Source organism: Podarcis muralis, chromosome 3 (genome assembly GCF_964188315.1).
Source record: "Podarcis muralis chromosome 3, rPodMur119.hap1.1, whole genome shotgun sequence".
NCBI lineage: Eukaryota > Metazoa > Chordata > Lepidosauria > Squamata > Lacertidae > Podarcis > Podarcis muralis.
Window position 1 is genome coordinate 5,115,344 of NC_135657.1, and position 18,337 is coordinate 5,133,680.

Sequence of the window (18,337 nt, forward strand, 5' to 3'; positions counted from 1 at the left end):
CAGCAGCCAAAACAACAACAGTCCAACTCCGTGGAATTGGATTCTTCCAAACACCTTTTCCGCCGTTAGGGAAAATACATTCCCCCCCCCCTCCTTTTCCTCCCCCTGGAGCCATGCCTGCTTCGCTAACTGCGAAGACTCAGGATTTAACTATTTATTTGTGTGTTGTAGTTCACCCTGCTCTTTGTTTCATCTTCACAACAACCCAGAGAGGTGGGTTAGGCTGAGAGGCAGAGACTGGCCCAAGGTCACCCACTGAACTCCGTGCCTGAGTGCGGATTTGAACTGTCCTCTCCGGTTGTCCTAGTATGACACGCCAACCACTAAAGCAAACTGGCTCCCTTGGTCACATCCCCCCCGGGCTCCTTTGGGAAGAAGGGCAGGATATAAACTGAAGAGATAAGTAAGTAAACAGGGTTCAAGGAAACCAACAGGCTTTCTCCTACATTCAAATTGTTCGCACATAAAAAGCAAAGGTAGCTGTGTTGGTCCATGGAGAAGGGGAAACTCCTCAAATCCACAGCTAGGCAATGCCTTTATTAAGGTCAGCTGAAAACATTGCAAAATTGTGGCAAGCTTTCGAGTTCTCAGGACTCGAAATCAGGTGGAATGCTACGCATAGCAGGGGGTGATGGGGAACAAGAAAAAAACTGGGGGGAAACCCGACAACAGAAAGACCCAAAATTGGGCTGTGTGCTGTCTTCTACGAGGTCAGCTTATGGACTCAGTTCCAAGATGGATATGGCTGGCTGCGTATGTCTCTCCCAGGTGATTACAGATATCAGGTTACCTAATGGAGAATTAGCTGCTCCCCATTTCTGAGAAATTGGCTCTACAAAAATCCTCCCACTCATTCTGTTTCCATCTTGGCTGAGATTACACTATGTAAGAACCATTTATTTCAACCCAAAACTTTGGCAAGATAAAGGGATTAGATGGGATCCCCCGTAGCAGCGGAAATAGCCAGTCGTTGCCTGGAGGAATTGGATCAAAGCAATCCGTTTTTTGCAATGAGCTGATTGTAACAAGTCTCTGGTATATAGTGAATGCGCCCCCCCCCCCCCCATTTTCTGTAGTACAGTAGACCTAGATGGCTACCATTCTGGAAAGCAAGTGAAAGTAATTTCACACACACCAATTTGCTTCCAATTTGTTCTCTGAAAGCTGGGGTAAAAAAAACCCCACTTTCGCCGCCTCCAAGCCATGCAACTAAGAGAAAAGGTTCTTTAAACACGCACCCAGAAATGGAAGGAAGTGAACAATAAGGAAGGAACTCTCATGGAACTGGAGCGTCCGGTTGGCCACCGTGAGAAAAGGATGCTGGAATAGATGGACCACTGGCCTGATCTAGCAGGCTCTGCTTATGTTCTTATGTCCTCCCTGGGTAGACCCCACCCTGGCATTGTGGACTCCTCTCCTGACGCCCACCTATAGAGGAGGGGGCCTCCATGCATATAGTTCAGGCATGTCCAACAGGTAGATCGTGATCTACCGGTAGATCACTGGACGTCTGCGGTAGATCATTGGCTCTCTCCCCAAAGATGCTGAACAACTGTGACTCCCCTAAAAAGAGCTCAACATTTTACCTCCTCAACAACTTTGACCTGAACCCCCCCAAAATGGGCCTTCCTCCTTCCTAAACAGAGCTCAACAACTTTGACCTGAACCCCAAAAAAGGGGGTAGATCACTGCCAGTTTTTAACTCTGTGAGTAGATCGCAGTCTCTTGGGAGTTGGCCACCCCTGATATAGTTCACCATGCAGAGACTTCTCTGGAACTTGTAGCCCTGAACTATCAGGTTTGTAGAGTCCGGGGGAGTTTTCACATGTGCAATTGTGTGTGTGGAGACCCCCAAGCTATAGACTCCTGAATCGGACTCTATCCTCTGTTTGTCGGCTGGTGGGTCACTCAAATGAATTTCTTACCTCAGTGCAAACAATTCCTAATGCGATTCTCCCTCCTTTTCCTCCCTCTGGCAGGTGTTGACGGAGAATGGCTTCGGCACGATCACCACTGAGATCCGCGAGGCTCCAGAGTTCTACTACGCGGAAGAATATCACCAGCAGTACCTGAGCAAGCACCCGAATGGCTACTGCGGACTTGGAGGCACTGGGGTTTCCTGCCCCATCGGCGTCTAAAAGCGATCTTTCCTCCTGCGACCACCTCAGCACCTTAAAGCAAGATGTCGGGCGCAAAGGGACACGCTCTGAATCTTTTCTACCGTTGGGGTGCAGTCTTCGGGGTGCTCTCCCTACGAGTGAATGCCATGAAATCAAAGGCACCTGCTTGCAAGGAAAGGCTGAGAGCTGAGCTATACATTTAGCAGAGCCACACGCCTGGAGTCCTTGTTGGACTCCACCACTTCAGGATGCAGATGGGGAAAATCATTTTTGTTTCATGCTCCTCCATGTAAGTAAAAATCAGCTCATCGGATGCCTCAACTGGTGTACTGCCATAGCCTGGAATATTACTTTTCTACGCATGAAACGTTTGGGTTTTTTAAAAAAAAAACACGAAAGGGGAGCGTTCAAAAACGCACTCCCCCAATCTACATTCTGAAGTGGTGCAGTCCAGGAAGGCCTGTAATGTGTAATTTTGCGGGATCTACATGGCTCAGAATCCCAACACAAGCACCTAGGTGGGCGTAGTCTCTGCAATGGAAGAACCCAGGGATGGACTGAGTGTTTCACATTGTGTGCCAACATTAGCCCTGGAATCTGAAGGGGGTGTGGAAGGCAAGGCTGTGTGTTCCCATGCAGGAGAGAGAAGAGATAGAAAAACAAGATGATGGGGGGGGTGAAAACCTTTTGAGAAGCAGGCAACAGAGAAAGAGCAAAACATCTGCACACCCCTCTAGCTTCTTTGCTCATACTTGCAAAGCCCCCGTTCGGTTGTTCAAGCCCCGTTCATGGGGTTAGAATATTTTGCAGGGTTGGCGGGGATATTCTGGTTGCCCCCAGCTTCTGTTGTTTCCCTGTCACCCAACCTCCACCATCCTCCATGCACCAGGGCTGGGCTGAAGGTTTGAAGCGAGCAAGCTCTGCAGACTCCCCCCCCCCCCCCCCCCCAGGATTTAGAAGCCAGTTTTGTAGAGTTCTGTATCGCCAGCATGACACCCCAGCGTGAGGAAAGCAGTCTTCACATCTCCCAACGCCGATTCATGCAGCGGTTTAGGGGCGAGAATGTGACGAGAGAGGGTGGCGATGACAAGAATGGCCCTTCTTCTCCCACAATGGAATCCTAATGGTGTGAATTCGTTTTGAAACTGGTGCCAGAGCTCAGTTATATCAGTCTGCATTCAGCTAATGCCTTAATTCTGTGGGTTCAGGCAGCCACAGATCTTTTATGTGTGCTCTTGCAGAAGTTAATTCTGTCGGAAGGCATTTTGGGAGGGGAGCTACGTGGGCACAACTGAGATGCTTTTGCAGCTGTGGCATATAAAGCTTCTGCTATCCTCTCAGGGCAGGGAATTTGCTGGAAATAAGTGTGAAAATTGAGAGCTTGGACCTTGGGGAAGTCTCTTGACTGAAGGAGGAGCCGCAAGGTTTGATTTCTGTAGCATCAGATGTGCAGTTTTATAAGATCCTCGGCCCATGGGTACCCTTCTGTTACTGCCCCAGATGTCTATGGTGTGCAATTCCCACCACACCCCCACCGAAAGGACTCCTGTGATTCTCTCCCCAGTCCTTCACTCAGTTGTAAAGAATGCAGTTGTTTCTTAATTTGCGAGAGCTGCTGCGACGTGGGGAAAGCTGAAAAAACCTGGCTTCCCTTGACCCAGGTGGTGGTCTGGATCGGTAAGGAGACTGTATCAAATGTAATGCAATAAAGAGCTACAGGTTGCTAAGGAAAAAAGATGTCTTGTGCTGTTATCTCAAGTCCACGTACCCCAAGCCTTGGAGCTGCTTTTTGGCTCTATACAGCGAGGCTGCCGACCTGAGCTTGGAGACTCAGTTTCATTTACCACTCCCCTCTGTAAAGCTACAGATCAGGTCCCTCCATAACTGAGGTTTCTGCAGAGTTGCCCGCCGCTGGAACGCCAACCATCTAATCAACCCTTGCACCACCGTTCAGCCCCCTTCCATCTGCTCTGCCGTGGCAAACAAATGTGGGTTGGATCGTTTCAATGGCCACGTGCTCAAAGCCACAGTCCCACGACTGCTTCAGGGCATTCTCCTTCCGCCCTGCAGTTGGGTGGTGGGAATGGGCCACGTGGCGTAGGCGCCAGCTCCCCGGGGCACCCACGAAATTCCCGATGGAGGGGCCGGGCACCCACAAATTTCGGTGCCAAGGCCATGCACGCTGCATGGCACCCGCGGTCGTGGGGCCAAACTGGCTCGGTGGTGAGCAGCATTCCCCCCCACCACCCATCCTTTTCAATGTTTGCCCTTGGTTAGGGTCTAACATGTGATTCTACCCTCCTTCCCCAGCTGCCCCCCTCATCCTTAGAAGGCATGGTTCCTATAGTAACAGAGCACATTGTGTGGAAGCGTTATACCTCCGAATTGTTCTGTTGTTCACCGTCAAGGAAACTGGCCCTATCTAATTTCCCAGGTGCAGGGGTGAAAAGGGGAATAGAGCATAATAGCGCTGCAGCTGATTCTTTACTCGTGGCTGCCTTCACCTCTTTGGTTAGTATTGGCCGGGCGGCGGGAGAGTGTTATTTTTTCTCCCTCTGCTGGGTGAGGACCTCTGGCACAGGAAGGCCCATTTCCAAGGAGCAGTAAGAAATTGCAACCTTGAAGCCGCCGTGCCTTTTGCACAAAGAGATTGGATTTATTAGCAAATCGGATACCACGGGCCTTGAGCTCAGCAAGTGTCTGGAGCGGTTTTTCTCATTCCGGAAAACAAATGCCCCCCTTTAGCTGTTTGGGGCTATATGTATCGCTATGCTGGGCTGCCGCCATTTGGAAAGAGGTTTCGCTCGGTCTCTTATGTTCGTAAGTGCTGCGCGTGGATGCAAGACACACCTGCCCATTATCTCCATGGTTTTTTAAGGCATTTCTGCAACCCACCGCATAAAAGGTTCCTGGTTATTGGTAACCTGGATCACGACCCTGCGACCTGACATAGCTGGAGGAGCTGCCATATTGGGCCCCATATGCCCTATACATTGAAAGCAGATTTTCAACCCAAAATGCGTACAAAAAAACTCACAGAGCAGATGCATTTGTCACTAGATTCCTGGTGGTTTTTTTTTACATTAACATACATTATTTTTCGCTCTATAAGACACACCAGACCACAAGACGCACCTAGTTTTTGGAGGAGGAAAACAAGAAAAAAAATATTCTGAATCTCAGAAGCCAGAACAGCAAGAGGGATCGCTGCGCAGTGAAAGCAGCAATCCCTCTTGCTGTTCTGGCTTCTGGGATAGCTGCGCAGCCTGCATTCGCTCCATAAGACGCACACACATTTCCCCTTACTTTTTAGGAGGGAAAAAGTGAGTCTTATAGAGCAAAAAATACGGTAATTTAATTTCTAAAATAGCAGGGGTGGGGATTATGCTACCTGGTGTAAAGTTTTTGGGTAGTACATGCCCGGAGACTGGTGGTTATTTGTGTGTGGTGTATGTGTGTGTGTGTGTACACACACACACACACACACACACACACACACACACACACGAAGCTCATTTGAAAAGCCACTTCCCTTTTCTTCCTTGGGATTGCCAAATCTTGACATTGGCTCCCTTGTGACGCTTCCTCCTTTCAGTATTTCAGATGTCCCCCTGGGGAATTTAACAGAGGCTAGACATCCGCAGGTTGCCGGCCTTCCAACTCACTGCCAGACCCAGCATTCCATTATGACATCACCGCAAGGGAACAGGCTGGTGGGTGACATCACATGGGGACTGGCAACGTGGGAGGAACTGTGAGTGATGTCACTTCTAGGCAAACAGATTGCTTATGTCCCGTACAATGAGGAATGATGGGATTGCTGCTTGTAGCTTCTGGTCTGAACATGAAGACGGAGGGCCTCTTTAGAACGAGGTTGAAATGCTACAGCGCCTTCTCCTGTTGCTAGCATCCTTCACGAGAATCTCCCATACAGGTAGGCGGATTCTGTTTCCGCGGTACTTCGTTTATTCCTGGTACCTAGGTGGCAAAAAGCCCTCAGTCTTGGTGCTGTCCACAGGAACCAGGGGGGAAAAGAAAACGGGTTTGAAACACGAAGTCATCGTACTGCAAGGCCCATGGCCAAGACACACGCTTCCAGCCAAGCCCAGGCTCACTTTCCCTAGTCTGCCATATGGGCACAAATCTTGCAGGGAATAAAATAATTCTGCTATCTCTTGACAGAGCTACAGGCCTTGCCCCCTGTGCATTGTGGCCTGTGGCCTGAATTCAAAGCCATCTCAGGATCAGGAGCAACGACTGCCTCCGAGATACTTCCCTGGCAGGCCAGCATCCAATCAAATGAGCTGCATTTCTGTGGAGGTGTGATTCTGAGCAGTTGGTGGGTCCTGTCTGCTGCTCACTGCTACACGGAGGAACTGTGAGTACTGAGGATTGCCTTTAAGTAGATAGCAAGTTGTCTTTAAAAAAAATAAAATTCCCTGAGTTATTTCAGCAAGGCATTTGACAAGGTGCCCCATGATATTCATGTAAAGAAGCTGGTAAAATGCGGTCTTGACTATGCTACCACTCAGTGGATTTGTAACTGGCTGACTGACCGAACCCAAAGGGTGCTCATCAATGGTTCCTCTTCATCCTGGAGAAGAGTGACTAGTGGGGTGCCACAGGGTTCTGTCTTGGGCCCGGTCTTATTCAACATCTTTATCAACGACTTGGATGATGGACTCAAGGGCATCCTGATCAAATTTGCAGATGACACCAAACTGGGAGGGGTGGCTAACACCCCAGAGGACAGGATCACACTTCAAAACGACCTTGACAGATTAGAGAACTGGGCCAAAACAAACAAGATGAACTTTAACAGGGAGAAATGTAAAGTATTGCACTTGGGCAAAAAAAATGAGAGGCACAAATACAAGATGGGTGACACCTGGCTTGAGAGCAGTACATGTGAAAAGGATCTAGGAGTCTTGGTTGACCACAAACTTGACATGAGCCAACAGTGGGACGCGGCAGCTAAAAAAGCCAATGCAATTCTGGGCTGCATCAATAGGAGTATAGCATCTAGATCAAGGGAAGTAATAGTGCCACTGTATTCTGCTCTGGTCAGACCTCACCTGGAGTACTGTGACCAGTTCTGGGCACCACAGTTCAAGAAGGACACTGACAAACTGGAACGTGTCCAGAGGAGGGCAACCAAAATGGTCAAAGGCCTGGAAACGATGCCTTATGAGGAACGGCTAAGGGAGCTGGGCATGTTTAGCCTGGAGAAGAGGAGGTTAAGGGGTGATATGATAGCCATGTTCAAATATAGAAAAGGATGTCATATAGAGGAGGGAGAAAGGTTGTTTTCTGCTGCTCCAGAGAAGCGGACACGGAGCAATGGATCCAAACTACAAGAAAGAAGATTCCACCTAAACATTAGGAAGAACTTCCTGACAGTAAGAGCTGTTCGACAGTGGAATTTGCTGCCAAGGAGTGTGGTGGAGTCTCCTTCTTTGGAGGTCTTTAAGCAGAGGCTTGACAACCATATGTCAGGAGTGCTCTGATGGTGTTTCCTGCTTGGCAGGGGGTTGGACTCGATGGCCCTTGTGGTCTCTTCCAACTCTATGATTCTATGATTCTATGATTTCAATGGATGAATTAAGAGTATGATCCATAAAGAACCTTTGTCCCTGAGGAAGCTCACTCTCCAAACACTCTTTGGAGCAATCTTCAAATAATAACACTATATAATAATCGCGAATGCCTCCTTTGAGTATGGATCCTAAGCACCATCCATACACAACAGGGAGGGATCAGCAGGATCACGTTCAAATACACACACATATATATAATGAAAATGTAAGAATGTCGTCATGCTGCAGTTCACCTGGCTGCAGACAGGTGGTGCTATGAACTACACTGTGATGGCAAGCTTGGGTCTCAGAGCTGTTAGGCCATTGCAACAGGCAAGGAGGAGGGAACTGGAGATGAGAACCAGGGAAGGAGGCAGGAAGGCGGGCAGCTGGTGGCCCAGGTGAGTAAGTGAGCAGGCAGGCAGCCCACCCAGGTGAGCAAGCATCCCAGGCAAGCCGTAGAAGCTTGACATGGCCTGTGGGGAAGGGGTGGTTTTGACAAGGTGCAAAGAGACACTCGGAGGGCGAAGAGGAAGGAAGGAGACGAGAGAACGGAAGACAGACAAGTCAGCCAGGCAGCACATGGACCAGGTGAGCGGGTGGGCATCCCAGACAGGCGAGTGGGTGGCCCAGGGGTGCTTTGGCAAGGAGTAAGAGGAACAGCCGTGTGTGTGTGTGTGTGTGTGTGTGTGTGTGTGTGTGTGTGTACAGTCATACCTTGGAAGTTGAACGGAATCGGTTCCAGAAGTCCGTTCGACTTCCAAAACGTTCGGAAACCAAAGCGCGGCATCCGATTGGCTGCTCACCAAAACGTTCGGAAACCGGAACACTCACTTCCGGCTTTCAATCATTTGGGAGCCGATTTGTTCGGGAGCCAAGGCGTTCCATATCCAAGGTATGAATGTGCTAGAAAAAAAGAATACCTAAGGAGAGGGAGGTCAAATGGCTTAATGCTTAATGACTACTAAGCATGCCCATTGGACAGTGCTGCTCAACTGTTGGGTGGGTGGAATGGAAAACTGGGCAAAGAGGGAATAGAATGGAGTGTACTGAAAAAGGGCAGAGCTGGCTTTCAGGAAACCTGTACAAGAATGTTTCCCACTGCAATGTTTTGCTGCATCTTCAACTTTCTGACTACCAGCCTGAGGCTTTGCCTCTCGTTTGTTTTGCTTCGTCTTGGGAATGGTGGGGGGTTGGGGGGAGAGCGCATGGATCCCAGCACACAAATGTTGCCCCACATGCCCTCCCCGCCCTTTCTAAGCTGTTTTATGCTAATTCAAAACAAAAAAAATTCCTTCCAGTAGCACCTTCAAGACCAACTAAGTTAGTTCTTGGTATGTTAACTTGGTAACTTAGTTGGTCTTTAAGGTGCTACTGGAAGGAATTTTTTTTGTTTTGACTATGGCAGACCAACACGGCTACCTATCTGTAACTGGAATTATGCTAATTCAAGTCATTGGTTCGTTGGGACACAGCCCTGGGGTTCATTGTTTGATCTTTGTTGATGCCCTGCCTCTGTTTCCTTTGTCCCCAAGTCCTTCAGATCTCCATGTGGTGGTGGCTTTGAATGGACATGAACTGGAGAGAATGAAGTTGGACAGGGTGCTCATCCACGAGGACTTTGACTGTACAAACCTGAACAACGACGTTGCTTTGCTCCTGCTGGCCTCCCCAGTAGAGTTCGGTGAAGAGAGGACTCCCATTTGCCTGCCCTTGCTACAGGACCTTGGAGCGTGGCAAGACTGCTGGGCTGCAACTTGGAGATCCACCACGCCTGGTATTGCATTTTCTAGTCCAGGGCTCAGTCAAAAATGCTCTCCTGAGTTTGCCGCACGCACACATACACTCACTGCTGTAAGTCGGAGCAGATGGGGCGTGTGAATGCGCAGGTATCCATTGGCTCAGTCTGCACTTCAAGGTGAAACGATCAAACCCCCAGTTTCCGAAACCACATGCGAACCCAAACACAGCTGTCCCCTTTGAAATTCGCATTTTAATTTTGCAATGCAGTTTTCCAGCCAAGTAACGTGCAGAAAATTCATATGCTCATGTAAAGTGTACATGAAAACTCAAGTACTGGTGTAAAATAATACAGAAAAATGCATTATGTTAGGGAGAGTTGCTTTGTAAAAATGTGTGCGTGTGACAAAATTGCATAGAAACGGGATAAATTTGTACTAAGGTGCTGATTAATTCTCATGAGAGCTTTAAAGGGCTTTCCCCCCAAACTGATAGGAAGATACAGATAACCAAACTTAAGATTTAGGGAGATTTTAGGAATGAGAAATGGAGAGAAACCAAAACTGTTGGATTCTGAGCATGATTGCGGCAGCTAGACTGCTGACTGGGAGTGGCTGCCGAGACCACATAACACCAGTCTTGAAAAACCTACATTGGCTCCCAGTATGTTTCCAAGCACAATTCAAAGTGTTGGTGCTGACCTTGAAAGCCCTCTGTCCAGTATATCTGAAGGAGCGTCTCCACCCCCATCGTTCAGCCCAGACCCTGAGGTCCAGCTCTGAGGGCCTTCTGGTGGTTCCCTCACTGTGAGAAGTGGGGTTACAGGGAACCAGGCATAGAGCCTTCTCGGTGGTGGCACCCGCCCTGTGGAACGCCCTCCCATCAGATGTCAAAGAGAAAAACAACTACCAGACTTTTAGAAGACACCTGAAGGCAGCCCTTTTTAGGGAAGCTGTTAATGTTTGGTGCATTACTGTATTTTAATATTTTGTTGGAAGCCGCCCAGAGCGGCTGGGGAAGCCCAGCCAGATGGGTGGGGTATAAATAATAAATTATTATTATTATTATTATTAATATTGAACTGGGAACTCGATGGCTTGTGACAGAGACCTCCCCACGAGATCTCACTGGGAGGAACCAGCACAAAATGATCTAGAGCAAGTGGAAACACCAGCCTTTGTAGCTGGCAGGCTATAGATTTGGCCTCTGAATTGCCCAGACTTTTTGCCCTTGCCCTTGCCTTGGCCAGCAGTGCAACCCCTTTGCCTTGACGCCATGCCACCAGCATCCGAGGCCCCTCTTGGGCTCCGAGAAACACAGGCTCTCCTTTTCCCAATTCCAGAGCAGCACAAGTCTCCGCGCTGCACAGAGCAGTGAGGCCTAAACGAAGCCCCGCCGTCCCATTCACCCCTCTCTCCTCCTCCCGTCATTTCTGAATGGCGCCGCCTCCCCCTCTTTCCTCTGTGCCTGCAGGCGACGAGAACACACCGACCAGAGTGCTAAAGAAAACGGAAATGTCTCTGGTCGGCGGGGAGACCTGTTCCAAGAGCGTACAAGGGCTGACGGAGGGCATGCTGTGCGCCGTCTCTGACGAAGGAGGGAAGGAGACCTGCAAGGTATAATGAACCTGGCCCTGTACTGCTGTGCCGCAGGCTGGGGAGGCAGGATGGATGCGGTAATGATCTTTGATCTCTTCCCCAGGCTTCCTGGGGGCTGCTAATGTTTCTCTGCACAGCCTCCGGAGAGATGGGGAAGACTTATTTTAGCAAGCTTACAAGTAGGGGAAGTCCTGGTCACCTACAAGGATATACAAGCCGCGTCCTCCAGTCTTGTTCTGAGTCCCAAAAAGGGGAAGAGAGATGTCTTCATGTTCCTTTATCCCTCTTTTTGATTATGTTTGTTCCTCGCCCTCCCTTTTCCCTTTTCTCCTTCCCTCTCTTATTGTTCCCTCTCCTTCCCCCTCCTCATTTTCTTGTCCAGCTTTTCTGCCTCCACTGATACACACTGTGTGTTCAGAGGAGTGAGCTTGTGGCTGGAGCGGAAACTCTTTAGGAAGAGATGCATATTCTTTACTCAAGAGGAGGTTTTGCAGAGGGTTGAAACCAGGGCTCTCCCCCCCCCAGCCGGAACTCACTGGAACTTAGTTCCAGCACCTCTCAGGTGGGCACCATCGCCATTACAGTGGTACCTCGGGTTACATACGCTTCAGGTTACATATGCTTCAGGTTACAGACTCCGCTAACCCAGAAATAGTACCTCCGCTAACCCAGAAATAGAAATCGCGTGGCGGCAGCAGGAGGCCCCATTAGCCAAAGTGGTGCTTCAGCTTAAGAACAGACCTCCAGAATGAATTAAGTACTTAACCCGAGGTACCACTGTGTAAGAGAACGAGGGAGGTGTTTTTTGTGAGTTCCAGCATCGCTTTTTCTAGAGAAATAGCAGTGGTTGAAACTGCATGGAAAATGCAGAAGGGAAAGGGAACAAGGGAGGGTGAGGAATTAATGTGGGGTATTTATAAACCCCACATTTATAAAGGGATGTGGGTGGCGCTGTGGGTAAAAGCCTCAGCGCCTAGGGCTTGCCGATCGCATGGTTGGCGGTTCGAATCCCCGCGGCGGGGTGCGCTCCCGTTGCTCGGTCCCAGCGCCTGCCAACCTAGCAGTTCGAAAGCACCTCCGGGTGCAAGTAGATAAATAGGGACCGCTTACTGGCGGGAAGGTAAACGGCGTTTCCGTGTGCTGCGCTGGCTCGCCAGATGCAGCTTCGTCACGCTGGCCACGGGACCCGGAAGTGTCTCCGGACAGCACTGGCCCCCGGCCTCTTAAGTGAGATGGGCGCACAACCCTAGAGTCTGTCAAGACCGGCCCGTACGGGCAGGGGTACCTTTACCTTTTTATTTATAAACCACATGATTGCTATTTATTATCTATGGTGCGCCTTCGACGTCTCGGGGGCTTTGAAACTTCAAGAGCAGAGGACTCTTGCCTTGAGGGGCACCCAATGTTCAACTCTGACACGGTGGAGATAACAAAGAAAAGGCATGAAATGGAGACTGGGGTAAACGGAGTAGAATATGCCTTTGTTTTCGTTGAAACACAGGCTCAGAAAATGTCTCCATTGAAGGTTTTAGTAACACTTAAAAAAAACAAAAAACTAAAGTGGCTGAGTTTTCCAATAAAACTGAAAATCCAGAATTCACGTTAGGGGCATTCCATGATTAGACCAACCCAATTGTCACTAAACCTCGGAGAAGCTTTTGATATGTAAAGTCATTTGATGTTTAGTCATTGAACACCTAGACTGATGATGCAGGGTTCTAGAAAACTCCCAACGCTTGCACACTATTTTCTGGTATATCTGGTGTGAATTTTGGGGCCTATGGAGAGGAAAGTTTGCCTATGGACCTTGAGAGAGCGACTGCGCCGTCTCAGATTTGGGATACCCAACAGGGGTGTAGCAACCCCTCACCGTGAATAATAGTGCAAAGCTGGCAGCTTCCTTTCTGCTTCTCCAGAAAGCAGGGCCCGAAAACAGTGCTTTCGAATTACAGGAATGAAAATTCCAACTAAACCTTAGGAATAACTTTCTGGCAGTAGGATCTGTTCAGCAGTGCAATAGGCGACCTTGAAGGTTTGTAAGCAAGAGTTTGGGTAGCCATCTGCCAGGGATTCATTTGCTGTGATTCCTACGTTGTGGGGGTTGGACTAGATGACCCGTGGGGTCCTCTCTGACGCCATGATTCTATGAGGACGTTGACCTCTTTCTCTTGTGTCCTCCTTCTGACCTCTCCCAGGATGACAGCGGGGCTCCTTTGGTTTGCACTTCCGGAGAAGACAGGAGATGGTTTGTGGTTGGACTAGGCAGTCATGGGGAGGCCTGCGAAGGAAAGGGCAGTCCCGCTGTCTACACTGTGGTTTTCAGCTACCTCAACTGGATAGAAGAGGTTACGGCCGAGGAAGGGAAACCATTTATCCCCGAAGGAGTGGACGTCGTCGTAGCCGATTCCGAAATCCCTCCTCCCGGTTTGGCTGAGTTCGAAGAGGTAACAGCTGAGGAAGAAAAACCATTAATCCCTGAAGGGGTGGACGTTGTCATAACTCATCCTGAATTCCCCGTTCCCGGTTTGGCTGACTCTCCCTTCCTTTCCACCCCCTGTGCCGTTGCTTCTGTTCTGATGTCGATGCTTTTCCGTTTATTGTAATAAAATCCGCTTTGCAAACGCTCTCTCTCTCTGTTGCAAGAGTTCTCGCTCGCTTTCTTCACTCGTAAAATAAATAAAGCTCTGAAAAACGAAACCTGAGGGCCGTCAAATGAACATGCTTCCTGCACGTTCCCCCAGGGCTGACTTCTTGGGGATTTTTGCACGTTTTGCAATACGGAGGGGCACGTTTTGCAATACGGAGGGACATCTTGTGGTTACACTGCGCACTGCAGCCAGGGAGAGGCTGCGCTGCAACAGAAGATGCTGTGTACATACATAAACTGCTGCTGTAGGCCACAGACCACCTCTGGCCCACCCCTGGCAACCCAGAATTTGCCTCTGGCCCTCCTCTCTCAGACCTGCACCACCAATTATGCTACTCCGGGTCAGGATGCTACAGGAGTGTGTGTTTCCCCTTTTGACAGACAGGCAGCATCGCTCACCTGTCAGTCACCTGATCTCAGTCTCCATGACATCATGATGGGAGGGGTCGTCCACAACATCTGAAAGGAAGCCAGTTGCAGAAGGATCGTTTGCATCACCGATAGTCCTGTTATTGATGGCTTTTGCCTCACTATGCTTGCAAATCTACAATAAGAGCAATTGTTTGCAAAGAGGCTGCTGAGAAGTTCTCAGAGGGAGATGGGAATTATTCCTTCGCACCTTTATCTTTCCATTCCCTGCCTTGTGGAAAGTTTCCCTCTCTTCCTGCCACTTTCCTCACCCTCTGTGTCATGTTTTTTTTTTAGGCTGTTTACTGGCGGTGGGGGAGAGAAACTTTCTTTATCTCTGTGCAGCTCCTGGCATGTATTAGGCATTCGAATCAATAGTACCGACCATTTATTTCTTAGATAAAACAGAAATGCTTACCTAAAAAAATATACCAAGGCGGCATTCAGCATGCAAAATTACAATGAGGTAGATAAAAACATCACTAAAGATTGAGATTAACGTTTTTGTTTAACCCATTCTGCATTCAACATATTGGCAGTTACTGTGATATTTTCTTTTCCAAATATGTAGAAGTATTTGTTAAACCTCAACAAGTGTAATCTTTCTCCATGTCTGCTCTGATACTGCTTTTCTTTTGGTATCTTCTCTCACCCCTTTCTTTTTCCCCCTTCTGTAATTTTATGCCTTCCCTTGTAATTTTAAAACTACAACAATTACATTTAAAAAACCAGTACAAAAAATAATAAATACTAGTTGTTGTTTAAAATAACACTTTGCAAAGGCATACACTTCCACACAGTTTTAAAGGTAAAGGGACCCCTGGCCATTAGGTCCAGTCATGTCTGACTCTGGGGTTGTGGCGCTCATCTCGCTTTATTGGCCGAGGGGGCTGGCGTATAGCTTCCGGGTCATGTGGCCAGCAGGACTAAGCCCACCTAGCAATTCAAAAGCACGTCAAAGTGCAAGTATATAAATAGGTACTGCTCCGGCGGGAAGGTAAACGGCGTTTCCGTGTGCTGCTCTGGTTCGCCAGAAGCGGCTTAGTCATGTTGGCCACATGAGTCAGCCAGAGTCAGCCACGACTGGACCTAATGGTCAGGGGTACCTTTACCTTTTACCGTACTTTTCCATGTATAAGACTAGGTTTTTTTTAATTTTAAAATTATGTTCAGAATTGAGGGTCGTCTTGTACACAGATACAATCTCCCCCCATTTTCTCAATTAGGAATCCTCCCAAATAGGGGGTGTCTTATACATGGGGGCGTGTTATACACAGAAAAATACAGTACTTATCCCCATGGATCTTTCAATGGATGCTGCATTCATAGAATCATAGAATCATCGAGTTGGAATAGACCACAAGGGCCATCGAGTCCAACCCCCTGCCAAGCAGGAAACACCATCAGAGCACTCCTGACATATGGTTGTCAAGCCTCTGCTTAAAGACCTCCAAAGACGGAGACTCCACCACACTCCTTGGCAGCCAATTCCACTGTCCAACAGCTCTTACTGTCAGGAAGTTCTTCCTAATGTTTAGGTGGAATCTTCTTTCTTGTAGTTTGGATCCATTGCTCCGTGTCCGCTTCTCTGGAGCAGCAGAAAACAACCTTTCTCCCTCCTCTATGTGACATCCTTTTATATATTTGAACATGGCTATCATATCACCCCTTAACCTCCTCTTCTCCAGGCTAAACATGCCCAGCTCCCTTAGCCGTTCCTCCTAAGGCATCGTTTCCAGGCCTTTGACCATTTTGGTTGCCCTCCTCTGGACACGTTCCAGTTTGTCAGTGTCCTTCTTGAACTGTGGTGCCCAGAACTGGACACAGTACTCCAGGTGAGGTCTGACCAGAGCAGAATACAGTGGTACTATTACTTCCCTTGATCTAGATGCTATACTCCTATTGATGAGGCCCAGAATTGCATTGGCTTTTTTAGCTGCCGCATCAGACTGTTGGCTCATGTCAAGTTTGTGGTCAACCAAGACTCCTAGATCCTTTTCACATGTACTGCTCTCATTCCTTTTGGCAAGCAGCACATCAGTGGGGAGCATGGGAGAGGGAGGGCAGGGCAGGGGGATTAGAGGGGGAGCCAAGCAATTAGCCAAGGCAAATAGTTCCTTGGAAGAGGCTGAAGGAGGCCCAACTCAGCTCCAGGGGCCAGTCTCCAGCTGCAGACCGCACCGTCAGTTCAAAGAATGGAGTAGTTCCTCAGCAAAGCCCCTAGATGGCAGCATTGCCTTCCCCACCCACTAGGTTTCTTCCTCCTCTGGAATATCTTATGTTCTGCCTAGCAATGAGCAAACACTCCTCTGCTCGCTTGAAAACTGATGCCGTCTTTTAGGAGCTTTCTGGGCAAACTCTTTTTTTTAAAAAATAAGATATTTATTAAAATTTTCAAAATATTACAAAAAGAAAAAACAAACAAAATAGAGACAGAAGAAAATACAAAGATTAAAAATAGTTAACAAAGTAAAAAAAGAGAATAAAACCCCTTCCCCCTGTGTAAAGAGGAAACAAAAATTCAAAATAAGAAAACAAAAAAGTGACAAAAATACAAAAATCCAAAGCCTTTAAAAGCATTTAAAAACAAATTCATTATTTTCAGATCCTTAACTGTCATTACCTTCTTTCTTAGACCTCCTCCTCCTCCCTTTCTTTGTATCCTAGTTATTAATTATCCCAACAAATCCTTTCCTTTCCATGTTTCATAAAATTCTATCATTACATTACCCTAGCCTAGACTATTTTAATTCTTATCTTTCTATAATAGAACAAAACTTAAAACTTAAGCCTTATCCTTACCAGCTTCTTATAATCATAATATTCTTTCATAATTCTTTAAGCATCTTTGCTAAAGCCGAGTAATTTCTTCCAACATTTTTCTATCATTCATCAACTTTATAAAACATTCTAATAATGAAAAAAAAGAAAGATATAAACAAATCCAATCTTTATCCAGCATCCCTTCCTCCTGGTTCCGGGTTTTGTCAGTCCTTATTCCCATCAATCTAGCCCATTAACCTGGTAACCTTATGTCCGAGGCCCTCAAGTCACTTCTATGGCCCTTCCGCGGCTCTTCTTCATACTGGGCAAACTCTTTTTGGGAAAGGAATAGTTGTGGAGAGGCGAGACTTGGTTTCTGAGAGTCTTTCCCTAGCTGGTCATGCCAGCGCATAAGTGCCTTTCTGTGCTGCCCTGTGGGACTTTGCTGTTCTTCCTAGCGCCTGGCAAGGCAGTGGGAGATGCCAGGGGGACGAGGTTCCTTTCTTTGCAAAGCAAGAGAAGACTTTATGTTCATATTGATTTGAGTTATAAAAGTATTTCTAGACCGCCCTCTTGCAAAACCAGGGTGCTGTACCTTTATACAGTCATACCTCGGGTTACAGACGCTTCAGGTTGCTTTTTTTGGGTTAGGGACCCGCCAAAACCCAGAAGTACTGGAATGGGTTACTTCCGGGTTTCAGGGGTCATGCATGCGCAGAAGCGCTAAATTGCGCTTTGCACATGTGCAGAAGCGCCAGATTGCAACCCGCGCATGTGCAGACACGCTGCTGCGGGTTGCGAACACTGCAGGTTGCGAATGTGCATCCTGGATGGATCACGTTCACAACCCAAGCACCCACTGTATAAAGGTAAGGTAAAGGACCCCTGGGTGGTTAAGTCCAGTCAAAGGCAACTATGGGGGTTGCAGCACTCATCTCAGTTTCAGGCCGAGGAAGCTGGTGTTTGTCCACAGACAGCTTTCCGGGTCATGTGGCCAACATAACTAAGCTGCTTCTGGCGCAACCGGACACCATGACAAAAACCAGAGCACACAGGAACGTCGTTTACCTTTCCTGCCACCTAGTTATCTACTTGCACTGGCGTGCTTTCGAACTGCTAGGTTGGCAGAAGCTGGGACATAGAAAAGGGAGCTCACCCCATCACGGGGATTCGAACCTCCAACCTTCCAATCGGTAAGCCAAAGAGGCTCATTGGTTTAGACCACAGCGCCACCCTTAGCAGACAATATAGAACAATCATCAAAATGACTTAAGCGCTCAAGAACTGTGTGCTCGAGAACTGCATAGGTTTGTTGGCATTGAAAAGTGTTCAAGGGACCCCTGAAAGTCAAACGTGAGGGTGCCTGCTGAACCTCTGCTGGAAGAAGAAGAAGAAGAAGAGGAGGAGGAGTAGTAGTTTGGATTTGATATCCCGCTTTATCACTACCCGAAGGAGTCTCAAAGCGGCTAACATTCTCCTTTCCCT

General features: G+C 48.1%; 2 protein-coding genes across 4 annotated transcripts in view; both read left to right on the top strand.

Moving 5' to 3' along the window:
* Positions 1 to 3,855, top strand: part of MSRA (methionine sulfoxide reductase A) — a 197,712-nt gene extending 193,857 nt beyond the window's left edge. For both annotated transcript variants that reach the window (XM_028725205.2, XM_028725202.2), the window contains one exon: positions 1,980 to 3,855. In XM_028725205.2, the coding sequence (XP_028581038.2) occupies positions 1,980 to 2,138 (159 nt within the window). In that variant the 3' untranslated portion in view covers positions 2,139 to 3,855. The remainder of the gene's footprint in view (positions 1 to 1,979) is intronic.
* Positions 3,856 to 3,994: 139 nt separating this feature from the next.
* Positions 3,995 to 13,658, top strand: LOC114593437 (serine protease 55-like). Of its 2 annotated transcripts, XM_077925408.1 has the most exons (4): positions 3,995 to 6,498; positions 9,232 to 9,473; positions 10,910 to 11,052; positions 13,230 to 13,658. In XM_077925408.1, the coding sequence occupies exons 2-4, from the start codon at positions 9,284 to 9,286 to the stop codon at positions 13,635 to 13,637; spliced, it is 741 nt and encodes a 246-aa protein (XP_077781534.1). In that variant the 5' UTR covers positions 3,995 to 6,498; positions 9,232 to 9,283; the 3' UTR covers positions 13,638 to 13,658. The 2 variants fall into 2 exon arrangements, with proteins under 2 accessions (XP_077781534.1, XP_077781533.1); XM_077925407.1 differs by lacking the exon at positions 3,995 to 6,498 and having other exon boundaries at positions 6,549 to 9,473.
* Positions 13,659 to 18,337: the final 4,679 nt, after the last annotated feature.